This window comes from Trichosurus vulpecula, chromosome 5, assembly GCF_011100635.1.
Source record: "Trichosurus vulpecula isolate mTriVul1 chromosome 5, mTriVul1.pri, whole genome shotgun sequence".
In the NCBI taxonomy this organism is placed as follows: domain Eukaryota; kingdom Metazoa; phylum Chordata; class Mammalia; order Diprotodontia; family Phalangeridae; genus Trichosurus; species Trichosurus vulpecula.
Genome location: NC_050577.1, coordinates 156962259 through 156982019, shown reverse-complemented (window position 1 = coordinate 156982019; position 19761 = coordinate 156962259). Strand labels below are relative to the sequence as shown.

The window sequence follows — 19761 nt, the reverse complement described above, 5'->3', positions numbered from 1 at the left end:
CAGAGGTCATCAAATACAAACCCATCATTTTACAAATGAGGAAACTGAGATTCTGAAAGGTTCAATTACTTGCCCAGCATCACATAGATAGTAAGCAACAGAGATGAGATTAGAACCCAGGGCATCTGACACCAAAGCTAGCAGTCTTTCTACTGTGTCATGCTGATTTATTTTCTTTGGAGATACTTTGGGTTAAGTGGCTTACCCAGAGTCACACAGCTAGTAAGTGTCTGAGGCTGGATTTGAACTCAGGTCCTCCTGACTCCAGGACCAGTGCTCTGTCTACTGCACCACCTAGATGCCTCTGTGCTGGTTTTCTGCCACTTACTAACTAAAGGGACTTGGGCAAATCACTTGAACTTCTTGAGTCTCAGTTCTCTTATTTGTAAAATAAGAGTATTCTATTAGATTGTTTCTAAAGCCCTTTCTAGCTCTAAATTTATGATTCTACTAATTGAGTATGTGTGAAGACAGAGCTTTAGTAATGGGTAACAGATTTTATATATATAGTATCCATATTCAAGGACCCCTAAAAGGGCTTACTGTCTCTTTCTCTACCTGCTATACTGCCTGAAATTCTACTGATACTCATATGGGTGAATCTTTTCTCTGGGTTTACACTAAACTGGAAAAAATATCTTGACTCAGGATTGGTAGATTAAGTTGTTAATACCATAATATGATTGGTTTTCCTTCTGGACAGGAAGGTTAGATCAAGGCACTAAGAGAATAGAAAAATCTGATAGCTTAGAGAGGCAAGGGATAATTCTAAAGTATAAATCATTGTACCTGAAGATTAAGATTGGTGGGATGGCTCTGGGTATCCTTTGGGCAAAATGAAGCTACTACATCTCTAGAGGGAAGATGTCAAGAGAAGGAAAAGAGTGAAAGAAAAAGCTCATGATAGAATAATAAAAGCAAACAAATTTGTAAGAAAATTGAAATAAATTTTTATTGCTACTACTACTAATAACAATAATAATAGTACTTTATATTGCTCTATACTACTTCATGTATCATCTTTCACAATATGGCCCTGTAAAGAACTGTCAGTCACATCTACTTGGCTTTTAACTGAATGTAGTACATATGACTTCGTATCCAATTATTGGGTGCATATAGCAGCTCCCAGTGGTTATACCTTGTGCCATCCCAGAATAAGTGACATAGACAGCTTCAAAGGAACTTAATGATAGGGCACCTCAACTCTCTGGGTCACTGAGACATCCTGCATATGCTACTTAGATAAGTTTCCTATTATGCAAGACGTTCATTCAATCAGTCAACATTCAATTCAAAATAAATTCAATTACAAAATGCTTTCATATGTTTTGCTAGGCAAAACTACCTAGACATATTATTACTGTCAACAAAGAAAAACAAGCTGCGTAAGTGCTAATTTCAACAACTTGAAGTGAGCCAGTCAATAAGACCTTGAAAGAAACAGTTTATCTTAATTAATCCTCTTGCACATATCAAAAGTCAAACATCTTTGGAACTGTTTGATGAACAAAACTAGGCACAGAGCCACCTTGTCCGTGGAATAAATATCTTTAAACTCAACAAATCTTTGAACTGAAAGGGAATTGTCAGATAATTTAATTCAATCATTGCCCTGATTTTTATAGATTCTAGAATTGAGACTCAAAGAGGTTAAATTTTGTGTATCTATGTAAGTCAAATTTTGTATTACATATAGTAAAGGATTTTCCTAGTTCAGGGAATACTGTGGGAAATTACATTTTGAAGGTAAATAATTATTTTGTAATGCAAATAACCATATTCCCCCTTTGATAAGTTCAAAATTTCAGATATCAGTTTTGCATAAAGCTGAGGACAGAGGTAAGGTATACAACACATTCACATCTAATATTTTCTAATCTATTGAATTTGAAAAATCCTGGATTTGTGAATACATTATCTTCATTTTATTCTGTCCATTCCTGACACAGAAGATTTAAAATTTAACTTGAAAAAAACATTAGTTTTAGCTTTGAAATTCTTTGACTAAACATAAATCCTATGCAGGCAGAATTAATTTATATAAACCATTCAACTGGTCATTTTGTTGAGTGGAATAAGTGTATGTAACCCTAAGAATTATTTTTATATAATGTATCAGTAACGCAAGTGTCACAATATTGATGGTGACTATGAATATGCCTGTATAGTTCCGTATCGCAGAATATAAGAGACTCTCCATATAGAAGGCAGAAGAAGTAAAACATTTATTCAGACACCAGAGAATAAAATCACAAAAACAATAACTCCAATTCAACATAGCAGCAATTATATCCCCAAACCAGCAAGCCTACTTCATTATAACAGCAAAGAATTTAAAACACAACATCACAGCAGGGAACCAAGTCATCCCATAACCTTCCCCTTTGCTGGGGCCTTTCTTTAAACACTCACTCACAAATCCTGGCTGCCTGCTTGCCTGTGTTCTCTCCTCCCGAAGTTCTGAGAGAGAGCTTAACTGCTACCCTCAGAGTTTATATACCCTTTTTAGAGCCCTAGGGTTTCACAACACTTGTGACCTAATTAGCAAAAGGGTATGGGCTTCCTACAAACAAGCCTCCCCTAATCAAGCTTCCCTTAACTAGCTCCACCTGAGACCTATTAATGGGATTAATGGGCAGGGAAGATCTTTAATCACATTAACACCACACATAACTTTAAAGTAATTAAAAATGCAAAATTTATATCATAATTTAGAAGTATAAAAGATACCTCCCATATTAGTCAGAGTATTCCTAGCTGAGTATCTCATGCAGAGTAATTTCTTAGTGCCACTGTGGAGTGAATGATTCAATGTTGTATATCTTAGGATTTGACATAACTAAATATTACCCTGTATTACAATCTATTAGATAAGAGGTCTTGCCTCCATTATGTTTTTACAATTTTTAATAGGATTTTTGATTGAGTAAATTAGTCTGAAACTAACCATTTATAGATGTCTACATAGTTGAAACTACTGATGGTTTTTGTTATCACAGTATTATTAATATCAATCTACCTACAGATGAATAAAAATGTCTATTCCTAAGATGCAAAAGGAAAATTGCTGGAGAGTTGTAAGCAGTTGTATAAGATTTAACATAGTTCTTAATTAAGCATTAAACAAGATAAACATTTGAAATTTTTTATATATTATCTAAAGTTAATCCAGACTCAGTGCATTTCTCTTAAATTGGGAACAGGTTTAAAAAACCAATAGAGTTCCAAACACTTTGGCTACCTCTACTTTTCAACATTTGTTCTAATGCACTTAATGGACATCTGCTCTAAAGCAGACAGCTATTGCTAACATCTCTTCTTTAGCTTGTAGCACTTATGTTTTATGGCTGCTTATGAAAGGAGGGGGGAGGGAAAAAGTACTCCTTGAACAGAATAGGCAATAAATAGGACTTCTTTGACCATAGGTTCTTCAATGAGATGAGCACTTTGGCTTTGAGAACGTGTGAACAGCTAAACGTTTGGCATATCTTTCTCTTATAGCCTTTGGAAAGACCAAATTTCTGTAAATCAATAGTTATCCTTTTAATGTTATTTATTAGGAACATCGAGAGAAAGGAATATGCTGCATTACCCAATAATTGGAGATTCAGTGAACCAGGGTAATAATGGTCCTTTGCCAGAATTTATCTGGCATGAAGCCCTGGGATATTATATTAAATCCCAGGCAACAGAAACAACACCACAGAAATAAGGAACTGATGATTCAAGGTTGGCAGGATCACCTTGTACTCAGTGTCAGGATACAACTCTGATAGACTGTTCAATAAGAATGCTATACAATGGAGCATTTCTATCCCTCCAGACTGCACTTGGAGTTCAATAGCTACAATGAAGATGTCAAAAGGGAAGGTGACAAAGTACAACTTTGAAGATGAATAGAAGGAGAAAAACTGGAAAGTTTTATGATGCTTGGTAGTTACGAAGGATTTTATATATATCATCTAACTTGATGCTCGCAAGTATCCAGTTAGGTAGGTTTGAGGGCAGCATAGTGCACCGAAAAGGTGCTGAATTTGGAGTTTCAGTATTTGAGTTCAAATTCTATTGTTGCTAATTTACTACTTGCATGGCAACTCAATCATTCTGATCCTTCTTCTGATCATCCCGTAGCTCATCTATAAAATTAGGGGGTTGGGATAAATAATTTCTAAGGTTCCTTCTAGCTTTAGATCTATGATGTTAAGCTTTGCATTAGTATTTCTCCTCTGAAACTTACTAACTACATAAGCAAGATCAAGTCGCTTAACATCTCTGATTCTCGTTTTGGTCATTTGTATTTAAGTGGAGAGGATAAATATCTGTGCCCTTCTGGCAACTGAAGTTCAGTACTTTATGTCAGCCAAATCCATAAAGCCAAAAACATGAAGAACCAAATAAAGGGATTGTGTCTCACACATCTCAGCCACTGGAAATGGGAAAAGAAAGATGTCAAGCAGGCAGGAGGCAGACAGAAGAATTAAGATGGCAAAATGAGTAACAAGAGAATGTCTCCTTGTCTGATTTTCCTTTACCTATACTTTCCCAGACCACACAGCTAACTGAGGCAAGAATCAGTTTATGGTCCATAACAGTGACAAGACCATAAACCACCAACCTTTAAGATTTCCCATTTTTGAATCTTTACCTGATGACAAAGCAACCTCAATTTATGAATTGAGAATCAGATTTGAACTATGCTGCATTTTTTATGTTTTGTTCTCCACGTAAAGTAGTAGAAGCTTTGGAGACTAAGCAAACTGAACTGTGTTTTTCCTAGAAATCCTGGGTTTCAAGAAACTTATGTCCTTTCTTGGCAATGCCATTGTCTCATTGTGGCTGTGGAGGCACAGAAGAAAGTCAGTGTTTTATTGGGCATTGTTTTTATTGTTATTATACATAACTTGCTTTTCTTAATTCTGTGCCAAGAGTAAAACATAGTATATAGTATCCAAGCATGCCTGGCCATTTTTGTGAGATACCAATCCCCTTATGCCAAAGTCATACAGCTGAAAATACAGCAAGTTTAAGAAAATGCTGGGTTCTGTGGTTGAAGTAGAAAAATAATTTCTTGTTAGTTTAATCCATTATCCACATTCCTTAGATAGTGAATCTGAAAAGAAAAGTTAAGAATGGGTTTTCCAATCTCTCAGACCACAGTGAGCTATCTACCTCTTTAAAACTTCCAGTGCGGGGGTTGGGGAGGGGAGAACGAAGCCAAGATGGCAGAGTAAAAGCAGGGACTTACTTGAGCTCTGCCCCAAACCCCTCCACATACCTGTAAAAAAATAACTCTAAGCAAATTCTGGAGCAGGAGAACCCACAAAATGCTGGAGTGAAACAAATTTCCAACCCAAGATAACCTGGAAGGTCAACAGGAAAGTGGCACTCCATGCCACCTAGTGGTGAAATGTAAATTTGTCATCATAAAGCCTGCAGTTAACCTGCTTCATAGTGATCTTGTACAGAATTAAATGACATGATATAAGTAGAGTAATTTGCAAACCTCAAAGAAATCTATATGAATGTCAACTATTATCGTTTAGAGGATTGAAAACTAGTATACTTTTAGAGTGTCTGATAGTTATGAAGGACTATATATGTGTGTGTATACATATATATCAATATAGATTTATATCAATCTAGCCATGTCTGTCTATCTATCGCTCTTCCATCTTATTTGATGCTCATAAGTATCCTGTAAGGCAGGTTTGCCATAGTAGAAAGATATCTTTCCACTCACTCTGGCTCACAATCTAGGTGTCTTTTTCCACTCCTCACTATCTCTATCCCCCTCTTTCCCCTCAAATCCAACCTATTGCTAAGGACTCTCAATTTCATCTTTGTAACATATATCAAATATGCTTTCTTTCGTCTGACACTGTCACCATTCTGGTGCAGGCTAATATCACCTAATACTTGCATTATTGCAATAGCTTGTTGGTGGATCTGTCTGTCTCAAGACTCTTCTCTATTCCAGCCCATCTTCCATTCAGCCACTATAGTGATTTTCTATATCACTGATCATACTGTGTCACCCCTCTACTCAGTAAAGTCCAAAGCTCTCTATTATTTGCAAGATGAAATCCAAAATCATATATTTGACATTCAAAACCCTTCATATTGTAACCCCACATCCCCCTCTCTAGTCTTCTTAAATCTTACTTTTCACCATCTAGTCTTTGATTCAGGGACAATGACTTCCTTGCTGTTCCATGAACAAGATATTCCACCCCTAGGCTCCTTGTGTCTGGAATGCTCTCCGTTCTGATCTCTGCCTATTTTCTTTCTTGGCTACCTTTAAGTCCCAGCTAAAATCTTTCAACTAATAGGAAGACTTTCACAACTTCTCAATTCTAATGCCTTCCCTCTCTTATTTCCTATTTATCCTGTGTATATCTTATTTGTACATATTTGTTTGCTAGTTGTCTCTCATTGTGTTTTAGCTCTTTGAAGACTGAGACTATATTTCACCTCTTTTTGTATCCCTGGTGCTTAGCACAGTGCCTGGTACACAGGAAGTGCTTAATAAATGTTTATTGGGGGCAGCTTGGTGGCACAGTGGATGGAGTGCTGAGCCTGGAGTCAAGAAGACTCATCTTCCTGGGTTCAAATCTGGCCTCAGACACTTACTAGTTGTGTGAGCATGGGCAAGTCATTTAACTCTGTAGACCTCAATTTCTTCATCAGTTAAATGAGTTGGAAAAGGAAATGCAAATCACTCCAGTATCTTTGCAAATAAAACCTCAAATGGGGTCACAAAGAGTCATTGGACATGGCTGAAAATGACCGAACAACAACAAAATGTTTATTGACTTGATTACTTAAAGAGAGCTGGCCTCAGAGTACAGAAGACCTGAAACCTCAATATTTACTTTAGATAACTTTATCTTTTGGTGGCCTAAGATAACTCTCTGATTACAAATTGCAGAGCAGGTACCAATCTGTATTGGGAGCTGGAGTTTCCTCACTAGGAATTTACCTGTGGATAAAATCACAGACATGATTAAAAAAAATGACTTAAGAAAGATCACAGAGCTAGTAAGTTTCAGAGCTAGAAACAGAAACCAGTCACTGCTCCCAAAATCAGTATACCTTGACATACAACATTGATTCTCTCATGTGTGTGTTGTCTCTCACTTTAGAATGTAAGTTTTTTTGAGGTCAGGGACTGTCTTTCTTTTTTATTTGCAACCCTATGCTTAATATAATACTTAAAACAGTATATAATTGGTATAATATCCTTCCCTCCCTCCTTCCTTCCTTCCTTCCTTCCTTCCTTCCTTCCTTCCTTCCTTCCTTCCTTCCTTCCTTCTTTCCTTCCTTTCTTCTTCCTTCCTTCTCTTCCTATTTCTCTCTCCATTTATCTCCCCATATTTCTCCAGAACTGTTATTTCACTAGTTCAGGGATCTTATAACATGAAAAGTCTTTCTACTAATGCAAATGGACACCTTTTGAAATTCACTTCATTTCAAAAGATATATATATATATATATATACATATATATATATACATATATATATATGCATATATATGTATATGTATGTATGTTGTCTACTAGGTGCAAGGCTATGATTTTGGGATACAAATACAGAAAATAGTCTGCTATCAATGCTTACATTCCACTAACATGTACTAAGATAAGTAAATAGAAACTATATAAAGAGTAAATATAGTGGAGGGCAGTGAGGGAAGGTGGAGGAAAGCACTAACACCTGGGAAGATAAAGAAAGGACTCTTGCAGGAAATGGTACTTAAGAGTTTCCCAGAGGAGGAGGTGAGGAGGGAGAGCATCATAGGCAGGGAAAATAGACTGTGCTAAAGCCAAAAGGCTTCAGCTGTAATGTTACATTAGTGGGAAGAATAAGTAAGTCTGCTTGGCTGGAGCTTTGATTGAATGATGGGGAGTAATGTGAAATAAGGCTAGAGGGGTTGTAACCAGATTTTGAAGGATTTTAAATCCCAAGTAGAGGATGACGTATAATGTGGGGTAAGCAAACCCTGTGGACAAATACCCAATTACTGGGTGTCATTGAGTGAGGTTAATTTTACGCCTGTATCATTGAAATGCTGGACCATGCCATTAGTCACTTGGCCATAGGCCAGGGAGTGTTAGATCCCACAATCCAGTGACACCTCAGTTTAGGGAGAAAGTGAGATTCTCTCTTTCTTGGGCATTAATTAGCAAAAATTCATAATGCTATTATGGTATGGCTTTCACAAAATTGTCAGAGAATAGTTCTATTAGTAGATATTGTGAGATTAATTATTACCAGTAAAGTCAGCGAGAAACAACTGAACCTAAAAAAGATGCTGTGAGCTTCAAATTGCCTTCTGAGAGCCTTTTACCTCTGATAAAGTAAATCATTGTATTTGATAATTGTAATTGGAATAAATCAGAAAAAATATTTGTTGAATTAGTTGCTTAATGCACCCAGGTAATTCTATTGTTCAAAGCCATAACCAGGTTCTACTTCCTTTACAAAGATTCTCCTTCCTACATGTCTTATTCCTCATTCTTTTATCTCTTCTGCTCAGTTGTTCTCTTCTTTCCTAGTGAAGTGTATATTTAAATACTGTAATTATAATATGGCAAGAAGTTTGGTTTTTTTAAGCAAAGTGGTTGATTTTTTGGTGGGGGGGGGGGGGCGGTTCTCTGTATCCCAATTACTGGAAGAAAAATAGACTGCAAATCTTTTTTGGTTGTGTCAGAGATTTCAGCATCTGTGTTGATGGCCATTTACTCCCTCCAATTTCACAGGTTGGGTTTTATTTCCATTTTTTTATTTAGTTAGAAAGGCATTTATTAAATACTTGCTACTTTAGAGTACTTCCCTAATTGTTCAGGTTGAAAAAAAATCCTGTTCTCAAGAAGCTTTCAATTACCAAGGGAATAAATTTCACAAACTGATATAATACAAGTTAAAATGCAGCGAATGAATAGGAGAGATCAAAGTGAGACATGTAGGCAGGAGAATCTTTGTAGGGGAAGTAGTACCTGGCTGTGGCTTTGAATGTCAGTAGGTTATAATGTGAAAGGTAAAGTGAGGGTTATCTATGTCAGGCATGAGAGAAGGCCTGCACAAATCCATAAAGTCCATAGAGGCAAGAGAGGCAGTTCTAAGATCAAAGAGCTGCTAGGACATCTCATTTGGCTGTAATACAAAATACTTGCAGTTTCATAGTATGAAAACAGGTTGCATTTGGATCATAGGATGCCTTAAATGCTTGGCCAAGGAATTCGTATATGACATTTTAGGTAATAGAAGCCAAGGAAGGTTTTTAAGCAGATGAGTGACTTGGTCAAATCTTTGTATTATGAAGAATATTTTGGCAGCTCTGTGAATGTTGGATTATAGATGAGGGTGACAGGAAACAAAGGAGATCAATTAAGAGGCTAACCCAATGGTCTACATGTGCAGTGATAAAAGCCTCAATTAAGATAGTGCTGTGTGAGTGGAGGGAGGGGAGACTGCAGACACAAAAGAGGTGGTCACTAGGGAATGCAATTGGGAGCTTAAGAAATTTAATAGCTGCTGTGTGGACTATGAGAAAGAGCTAGTTAGAAATGAATAACAGGGTCGCCACGTATCCGAAAGGCCACATGGTAATTAATCTACAGCCAGGCCTGAACCTATTACAAGGAGGGAGTAGTAGGCCCTGAGGCATAGCTAGAATGTCAAGCTAAATGTGAATTAGAGAATAATGATAATCAATAAGCCCTGTCATGTAAGAAACAGAAGCACAGAAATTTTTTTGTTTTGGAAGAATTTGCATAGGTGACATGATACCTGGTAATCCCAAGGTCAAGTAAAAGCCCCAAGTGCGGGAGACTTTTTACTTCCTTAGGTCTGGTGGGTTCCTTACCCCATAGAGAGTTCATCAGTAACCATTATGAGTGTTCTGCATGGGGAAGAAAAGAGAGAATAAAGTCTTGACACACAAAAAATTGTCAGCATGTATCCCTGATATGTGTTTGAGAGTATATCCAATTTTGGCTTTAGGATGACTTCCATAGTGTCTGACCACAGCCCAATAGAGTGTAGATAAGAATAATTTATAGAGAAGCTAGTAGCACAGTTGTTTGATTTCTTCTAGTCACTTTAAGACTTGGAAGGTAGAAGAGAAGTAAGGTACATCAGAAAAAAAAACCTCTGGATTTGAAAAGCAAGGACTTGGTCTATTGATCTACTCTTTATATCTTGTGATATTGGACGAATCATTTTATCTATGCAGGCCTCAATTTCCATACCTGTAAGAAGAGAGTGTTGGGCTATATGACCTTCCAGCTTGAAATCTATGGTTAGATTATACATGTGATGGTGTGGATTGCCAAGGGTTGGGGAGTAACAAGGTTGAATTATGGAAAGACAAAAAGTGTTAGACTGGTTGATGTAAAAGAACAAAAGATTGTGATTAGATAAGGGAATTTTGGCATCTTAGATACAGAAGAGTTTCAGTTAATGATTAGATAGTTTGACAATACCTATGGAAGGCCAAAGTACAGTGGAGATGAAAGTCATAGGAGTTGAGCATCTTGAGAAACTGAGAACTCAGTGTACCAAATGTTTCATCTATATGGATTCCATTGATATAGATATGGACATATCCGCCATTCCTAGGATGATGACAGAGGTGGGAAAGCATAGACATTTCTGAGGAAGGTGAAGAGTGAATGAAAAAGGTATGAGAGTATTCTGGAAGTCAGGAAATGGCAAGTGCAAAGATTTAGAGAGATTACAGAATGATGGTGGTACGTCAAAGGTTAGGAAATGTTGGTGCTGAGGGTGGGGTGGAGTGGTGGAAAGGGAGGTTTATGCAGTCTGTTCCTGTACTGGAGATCTTGAGATTAAGAGTGGCCAGTATTGAAAAAATGATAAAGAATATGGTGTCCTCAGAGAAGAGTTATCAAGTTGATGCTAGGAGATAGAAACAATCTAAGAGGAAGAGGTAAAAGTTGACTAAAAGGGGTTCCGAAGGGTTTTAAGGAGTCTAGAGACTGTGGAGGGGTAGGTAAGATCTGAGAAGAGGTCTATGTAAAAAGAGAAGTACCAAAGGATATGAAGAGCAGCACTTTGGGAAATAAGCTTAAATGACTTGATAGGCAAATGGTTGTTGAATTAATCAGCCTCAAGTTTATCTAAATGGTAATATAATGGAGGTATCAAAATTGTTTTCCTCATGATTTAAATAGACTTTATTGCAGCTAGGAATGGCCCTAGGCTTTGGTGGGATACTGAATCAGTTTTGACTGCAAATGAAGACCTGTTCTCTGTTTGGCATAAAAGTCATAATTTAGGATATAATTACCATTTTTTTCAAATTGCAGGACAACTTTATTCATATTAATATGCATCTGTTAACAAATTTTATTTTATTATGGAAAGAGCATGGCATTTAACCTCTATGAACCTCCATTGTCTCATGAGTGAAAAAGCAGTAGTTGGATAATACCACCTCCTCATGGAACCCCTAGCCACCTGGATTTTCAGCTCAAGTGCTTCCTTCCACATGAGGCCTTTCCTCATCCCCTCACCCAGTTCCCATTGGCCTCTTCTTGACCTTCAAATTACTTTGTATTTACCTATTTATGTAGATGATGTTGACCCTCAATAGGATGCAAACTCTTTGAGGTCAAAAGCTATTTCATTTATTTTCTTCATATCCTTAATACCTAGTACACCTAGTACATAGTAGGCCCTTAATGAAAGAATGTCTTTCCTCAAATGGGATATTCGCTTGCTGCGAAAGTAGATTACCTAACTTCCAGGCATGTTGTGCACATTAAAATGGCAATTTAGTGGAAAGCAAGGCTTCTTGCAGCATGGATCTCTTGGTCAGTCTGGCAAAGTCTGGAGATAATAATGTTTTTAAATATATAAAATAAAATAAATAGGATCACAAAGAAAATAAATCTTATCGAAATAAAGATGAAAAGTTGTTCCCATACAATTTCATGGACCCCCTAAAATCTATCAATAAACCTCAAGAGGTCTGTGAACCCCAAATTAAGAACTTCTGATATACAGTATTTTTAAAGAATGGAAAACTATGTAAATAATATATTAGCATATAGAACCTAATTCATGTCTATCCAGCAAACATATTCAGAAGCCCAGCCTCTATAATGAATCATTTGCTCATGTTGCAGAATGTAAATGATGAACCTCCTATCTGCAATCCACCACATTTGGAAAAGATTATTTATGCTCCAACCAAGATACCCTTCCTTCAGCTGAATTGTTCGGACAAAGATTCTTCTCATAAAGAGCTCAGCTATTCAATTATAAGAGGTGAGAGCAATAAGTTAAAATTAGTTTTTCTGGGAAAAAATATTTTGTGACTGTTGGAAATACACCATTAGGATTCTTTTTGAAACACGGTCTTGCCCAGATGAGACAATAGTAGATGCATTCTACATGAAATCATTTTCGGTTCTAATTTTATTACTTCATCTTTCCCAGGAAACACAAACAACTGGTTCACGCTAGAGAGACCAGGTGTTGATCCTCCTTCTTTGGCCACCACTAAGAATTTCCAGGATGATGTGTTTCGAGGGATTCAAGATCCCACTACTTTCCAACTACTTATTGAAGTTACTGACGAATTAGGTGGGAATAAAGTTAGTCAGCTGTCAACCACTACAACTATAATAATTCATATGTTGCCCTGGACTACCACTCAGCCAACCACAGTCACAAAGACAACAATGACGACAGTAAGTACTTAGCGATGAAATAGAACTCCAGAGTCGTTTGAATTAGTCTATGGGAAGCATAAACAAAGTATTGGCAAAGTCCAACAGGATTTTATTCCTATTTTTTTGGCACCAAAAGACATCAATGAAGCAATTATTTCAATCTACTTGGATTTTCTTCAACAACAAGGGAAAACTATGGTAGCTATCAGCCATTAATTGGGTTTCAAGATAAATAACCTGGTAATGTTACCCTGAATCCTTCTCCACCATATGCCTTCACTATGAATTCATGTAATAAGTCTTGTGGTGTTTTTTGAGTCCTGCTTACGCAGTGGAATTTTTATGGCCAAAAAATGCCCTAATGTGCCCTATTCTACTGAATGGGGCTTTCTTTTATGTGAAAATAAAAGCAAAGTGATTTTAGTATATTCTTCTGGTACCCAGAGTAGATTTTTTTAAAAAATATAAATGCTATTTAATAATAATTAATAAATTAATTCACTTAATAAATTTAATAACAATAATACTAATGAATATAGGTACGTGTATTAATTTAGAGAGATGTGACTCTCTCCAAAAAGGATTTTATGTAATTGAACAGTAATTTTTTTAGCATTATTTGCTGTTCATGGGCCATCATGACCAAAAGAATTTATTATTTGGACCCTAAGGGATGGATAGAAAATGTGAGAAAAAAAAATCATTGGGTCTTTGGTGAAAGGACTTACATTCCCATTCTACCTCTGACATGGGCTATTTGTATGACCTTGGACAAGACACTTAAACTCCCTGGGCCTCAATTTTCTTGAGAAATAGAGAGTTTGGACTAGATGGCTTCTGAAGTTCTCAATCCTCCGTGTTTTTATGGCAAGGGTAAATGACATTCAGGTAGTGTGAATGGCATCAGCAAGGGCACAGAGAAGGGGAAAATGTTATGCTTAGGGAACAGTGCGAAGCATGGATTTCTGCTGGTGAACAGTAGAATTGTTACACTGAATGCTATGCTGAGGAATTTTTAATTTTCCCATAGACTGTGAGAAACTATTAAACATTTCTGAGAGGGCGGGTGACAAAAAAGATTGGAGAATGAAGAAGGCCTTGAGAGAAATATAAATTAAATGAAAATGCCAGATTGTCAGGGAACGTGAACTTGGCTTTGAGGTTAAGGTAGTAACAGAAAAAAACAATAGAAAACAACTTAGAAAAGCTTGTTGAACTGAACTGAATAATACAACACTTTCTACAAAAGTATACAGATCTCTTTAATACCGCTAAGGATTTAATGTAGTCATGAAAATGTTTTTCTTACTCTCCAATACCAATTAGAATCTGCTCGTAGACTTAAAAAGTGAAAAAGGACAAGTGAGAAAATGAGTAGGTTTGTCTTTGTATAAGCATACAACATATAATGCTATGAATAAAATTTAACCTATTTATTTTAAATACATGGCTTTATTAAGAATTCTGTATTACGGCAGCTAAGTGATACAATGAATAGAATGCTGGGCCTGGAGACAGGAAGATTTATCTTCCTGAATTCAATTGTAGCCTCAGACATTTACTAGCTGTGTGACCCTGGGCAAGTCATTTAACACTATTTACCTCTGTATCCTTCTCTGTCAAATGAGTTAGAGAAGGAAATGGCAAACCACTCAACTATCTTTGCCAAGAAAGCCCCAGATGGGGTCATAGATAGTCAGACATAGGTGAACAACAACACTATTAAGAATTCAGTTATGAGGATCATTTATGAGTGTGCACTCTGGCTTAAGGTGTGTTATTCATATGTAGACTACATGCAATACTTGACTGGCTCATGTTAGCAGTCCAAAGATACCTTTGCAATATTAATCAATGTGATAAAAGCCATTGACTGGATAGTATTTCTACAGATATGACTTCTAGATATGGGGCTTTGAAATAATTAACATATCACATAAAAATGCTTAACCCTACCCCTGACAACCTAACTGTATTTTTTTAGGTGAATGAATGAGCATATATATGTTCCTCCTTCATTCCCCAATTTTTCTAATCCTCTTTTTACTTTTCTGACCACATTTGTACTTCCTTTCACAGTTGGCATGTATATAATGATAGATCATAGCTTTGCTTCATATTTGGGAGTTAGCAGGGGTCTTAGAAGCCTTCTTTTCCAAAGTCTTCATTATATAGGTGAGAAAACAAAAGCATAGAGAACTATTGGTTTGCTTGCAGTCACCCAGGCGAAAAATTATGGAACCAAGATTCAAAGCTAGGTCACCTGACTTGAAATCTAGTATTGTGTTCTCTTTGTCACATAAGCTTATCTAAAAGCCTCTCTGGAAGTTACTGTCTTTGTAAAATCTCTGTTCTTGCAAGTGTAAGACCTATACGTAACAAAGTTCAAAAAAAACCAATTGAGACACCTATTTTACTGTATGATGATACTAGCACATTACACAAATATTTTTGATAAAGTTATGTTAGTAATAATTATTTTTAGTAAGTTTGGTAAAAATTATTTTAGTAAATTTTAGTAAAAAATATTTTACTATTTTAGTAAAAAAATTATTTTGGTAAATTTTAGTAGTGTTTCCCAAATAATTACTATAAATTAATAAGACACAGTTTTTAATAATTTCCCAAGGTTTTATATCTTGCATTCAATGTTTTTGTTTAATTTTGCATGACCAAGTAGAAAAGTATTTTTATAAATCAGAGGTGGCATGATGTAGTGGACAGAGAGCTAGCTTTGGAGCCAGGAAGAGCTAAGTTCTAATGTTACTAGTGATACATATTGGCTCTGTGATGCTAGGCGACTCACATAACCTTTCAGTGCTCTGAGATTATGAGTTGAAGAAAAGATGCCAATATGCACTAATAGAGGAAGTTTCTTCATTTGTGAGTTCCCTTAGATAAGTGAATTAGCAGGTACAGTTCCTATCCCTATACTTATAAGTATGACATTTTCTCAGGTATTTCAGGCACATTATTCCTTAGGTGGCACAATGGATAGAGGGCTGGGCCTGGAGTCAGGAAGACTCATCTTTATGAGTTCAAATCTGGCCTCAAACACTTACTAGCTGTGTGACCCTGAGCAGGTCACTCAACCCTGTTTGCCTCAGTTTCCTCATCTGCAAAATGATCTGGAGAAGGAAGTGGCAAACCACACCACTCCAGTATCTTTGCAAAAAACAAACAAACAAATGGGGTTACAAAGACACAACGCAGAACTGACTGAACAACCGTTACTTAGGTGGGTTTTGATCATCCATAAAGAAAATGCCTTTCACTTTATTCACCAAGCATTTAAAATGCAACCAAGATACATCAGAACCTGTTTTATATTATTCAATAATATTAATCTAGTTCTCTTTAATATGATAATACTATTTAATATTATTCTAAAGTGTGTAATAGAGCAACCCTGAAAATGTTATCACAGCTTTTCTGAATAGCTAAAATTCATTGTTTTTCTTTCCTGACTCAATTTCACCTCTGTCTTCTCTTTCAACCTTCTGTACGAGGGGTGGGGAAATAGTACAGTACTGTTTCTTTCCTATGGTAAAGACTTTCAGTCTGTGCTTTTCTGAGGGCAAAAATTCTCTTTGCTGAGTTTAGAGGCGCTGAATTTCTATTCTGGTTTCTACTAAACTTTGTTTTTAAGAAAACAAAATTAGACATAGCCCTAAGGATCATAAACTCTGAAGTATGTTTTTAATAGAGTAGCTGTCTAGGTTATATAGCCTGGCACACTAGCTTCAGGTCATAGATGAGCTATCACCGTCCATAGACTGCTGACTGATATTTTTTTCATATTTACCAATAACCCTGAGAAACTTAGTAGTTCATATATATATATATGAACTATATATATATATGTATATATATATATATGTTTACATATGTGTATACATGTATATATATTACTAGGTTGCTCAGGGTTAAATGTTCAATCTGAAAGGGATATTAAAGATCATCAAGTTTAAGCCTTTCATTTTTTTGCAAATGAGAAAACTATAATCCAGAGAGATTAAATAGTTTATGTATCTATCTGGATGTATATACATACATACATACATACATATATATATTTATATGTATGCATATATATAAACATATATTCACATACATAAACACACACACTCTCTGGAATATTAAATTTGTGGAAGCCCAAGATATAGCAAGCAGTCAATTGATCATTTATTAAATATAGGTACTATACCAGATACCATGCTAGGTACTGAGGATATAAGAAAAAAAATATTACTGAAGATATATATTTAGTAAGAGGTGGCTCAGTGGATAGAATGCCAGTCCTGGAGTCAGGAAGATTCATGTTCAAATCTGGGCTCAGACACTTGCTACCTGTAATGTGACCCTGAGCAAATCATTTAACCCTGTTTGCCTCAGTTTCTTCATTTGTAAAATGATCTGGATAAGGAAATGGCAAACCACTCCAGTATCTCTGCCAAGAAGACTCTGAAAGGGGTCATGAAGAGTTGGACATGACTGAAAACTCCTAAACAGCAACAATAAATATTTAGTAAAGTAAAAGCTATCTTTCCCATGTTTGTGAATTAGTTATTTTTTGAGGGTCATAAATTGGCATTTATTATTTAAGTTCAAGAACAGGTTATAAAGGGGGTAGGAGGTACATTCAGAACAAAGAGTCAAAGATGGAGCCCTAGGGGAAGGGGAAGAGGGAAGAGACAGAAGACCAAGACTCTTATCTCTGTCTATTCTAGACAGGTCAATCCTGATTTCTGAGCCTTGTTCCAGGGCATACAATGAAGCACACAATAAGATGGAGTTTCAGGGGGTACAGATTTAAGAAAACATCACGGGGCAGCCAAAGTTACACATCCAACCAAAGGTGAGGCTTGGGATTCTCCTTGGATCAGCAGTACTGCTTCCGTTTATGGAATTGAAGCATAAAGGTTTGATAGGTTCCGTCCCATACATTTCAGCTCTTATGAACATTCTTGTAGTGAAAGTCTTTCTGCTAAAGAATTCTTTCATTACCTCTCTAACTTCTTGTACTTTGCATCTAGTTTCTTTGAATATGCATCTGGCTTGTAAGATGTCTGCTCAAGAGCAGCTGCTTGCTCCTCAGTTAAAATGATCTGATCCAGACAGGGCTGAGGTGATGCATATTTTTGGCTTAAGTCCTTTAGATTTCTATTTATGTTTACTGCAATATCTTTCATTTTTAGAGTTTGTTCATATTTTCTGGAAGTTTACAGTCTTCACTGGTGGCTGTCACCTCATTTTGGCCATTTTGGAGAACATGACCTGGCCCAGCCCTGTGATGTCTGCCTTGGCAGGCTCCATGGCCTCATTGGCTTTCTCCATCACTGCATTATCTAGGCTGGAGAAGGGTGGAAGGGGAAAGGATGGAGGGAAGAATGGAGATGGGAGAGGAGAGGAAGAAGGGAGGGAAGGAGAAAGAAGAGGAGAGGGAAAGGAGAGGGGAGGAAAAGGCTGGGGATTACTTATTAATGAAATGCACATATGAGTTAGCTCTTAAGTATGATAGGCAAATAACAGATCCATGCATATACAAACCTATAGAAAAAAAAGGGATTTTTTAATTAATTAATTCTGAGTTTGATAGATTGAATCCCCTTATGCATACTAATAACCAGTAGGTTTTTGGCAAAGAATGAGAAAAGGGGAAAGTGACAAGAAAGCAATACTTGCCATTCACCATGGTGGTCAGGCATGGCACCTATGGAATATTCAGAGCACTTTGAGGAGAAGGCTTCACCAGGGAGACCATTTGGGGTGACCAGCCAGCTGGAGGGATTTCAGGAAGGATCCCTGGGAAGCAAGAGGGAGGCAGTAGGTGTAGTAAGAATTTAAACAGGTAGGTACAGGAAAATAAGGTTCAAGAAGAAATGAGTCCAGAAAAAAATAATTGCAAGATAGGGGAAGAAGAGGGAAACAGATGCACTCAAGTCATAGAGTCCTAATTCTGAAAATCGAATGAGCATCCCATGGGCCGCTACGGCATCCAACATTTAGGGGAAAAATCAGTTACATTGGGGAGAGCATTGTTTCTCCTACCTTGCAAGATCCCCACCATTCTCTTATGGGATCTGCTACTAGTAGGACCCAGGACTAGCCTATGCAGAGGACTAGTTGAAACACAGAAAAAGATGGTTTGACTGCTCTCATATTTTGGTGTGATTTTTTTTAATCTTGCATCCTTCATTGCTGTAGCCTTTCCTGATTCTCAGTAAGGGTGGTAATTAGCACTATTATAGTCTGAGAGTGAATTCATGCTAAGCTGAATCCCAAACCTGAAGCCCCTCAGGGATAAATCAAACACATATCACATATATATATATATATACACACATATATATGTGTATATATATATATATATACACACATATATATGTGTATATATATATGTGTGTATATGTACACATGATATAAGATGGCATTAGGTTTTTTTGCATCTATAGTTGATTTCAACATCTCTTCATTTTATTACATACATGTACTTTTAAAAATTTAGTAACCTCAATTATTAAATGATTAAACTTATTAAATATAAATTAAATTATTAACTTATTAAATACTTTGTGTAGGCCCTTGATGCTCTCTGAATAATATGATATAGTATTCATGTGTATAGGATGTATATTAAAGATCATATAGTCATCCAATCATGCTTAAAATAAAGTTATTGCCATCGTGTGCTAAACAAACATATAAAAGAGACTGCTTCTGTGGAGAATAAGCTGAGTACACTGTGTTCCATCCTTATGATAAAATGCAGATTTCCTATTAAAAGGAGGATCTATTAATAGAAAAAGTTGAATGATACCTTATTTTTTAAAAAGAATATATTGGTTAAATCCAGACTTGAGACACATTCTCCAAATATCTTATTTGTTCTGTATAGTATTTTCATTTTGTTGTGAATTCAATATACTTTAATTCACCTTGAGTTTTTCTTCATTATCAGTATATTTCTTAGACTTTGAAACAAATTGTTGAAAGCCATAGTGATCTCAGTAACAAGCTTTTAAAAATATTATCTAAATGTACTATTTGAGTTGTTAT

At 36.3% G+C, this 19761-nt stretch overlaps 1 protein-coding gene across 1 annotated transcript in view; it reads left to right on the top strand.

Annotated features, from left to right (window-relative positions):
- LOC118851098 (cadherin-related family member 3-like) overlaps window positions 1-19761 on the top strand; it is a 132098-nt gene that overhangs the window by 85014 nt on the left and 27323 nt on the right. Inside the window, exons 17-18 of the mRNA XM_036760650.1 lie at window positions 12154-12295; window positions 12467-12720. Of these exons, the coding sequence (XP_036616545.1) occupies window positions 12154-12295; window positions 12467-12720 (396 nt within the window). The remainder of the gene's footprint in view (window positions 1-12153; window positions 12296-12466; window positions 12721-19761) is intronic.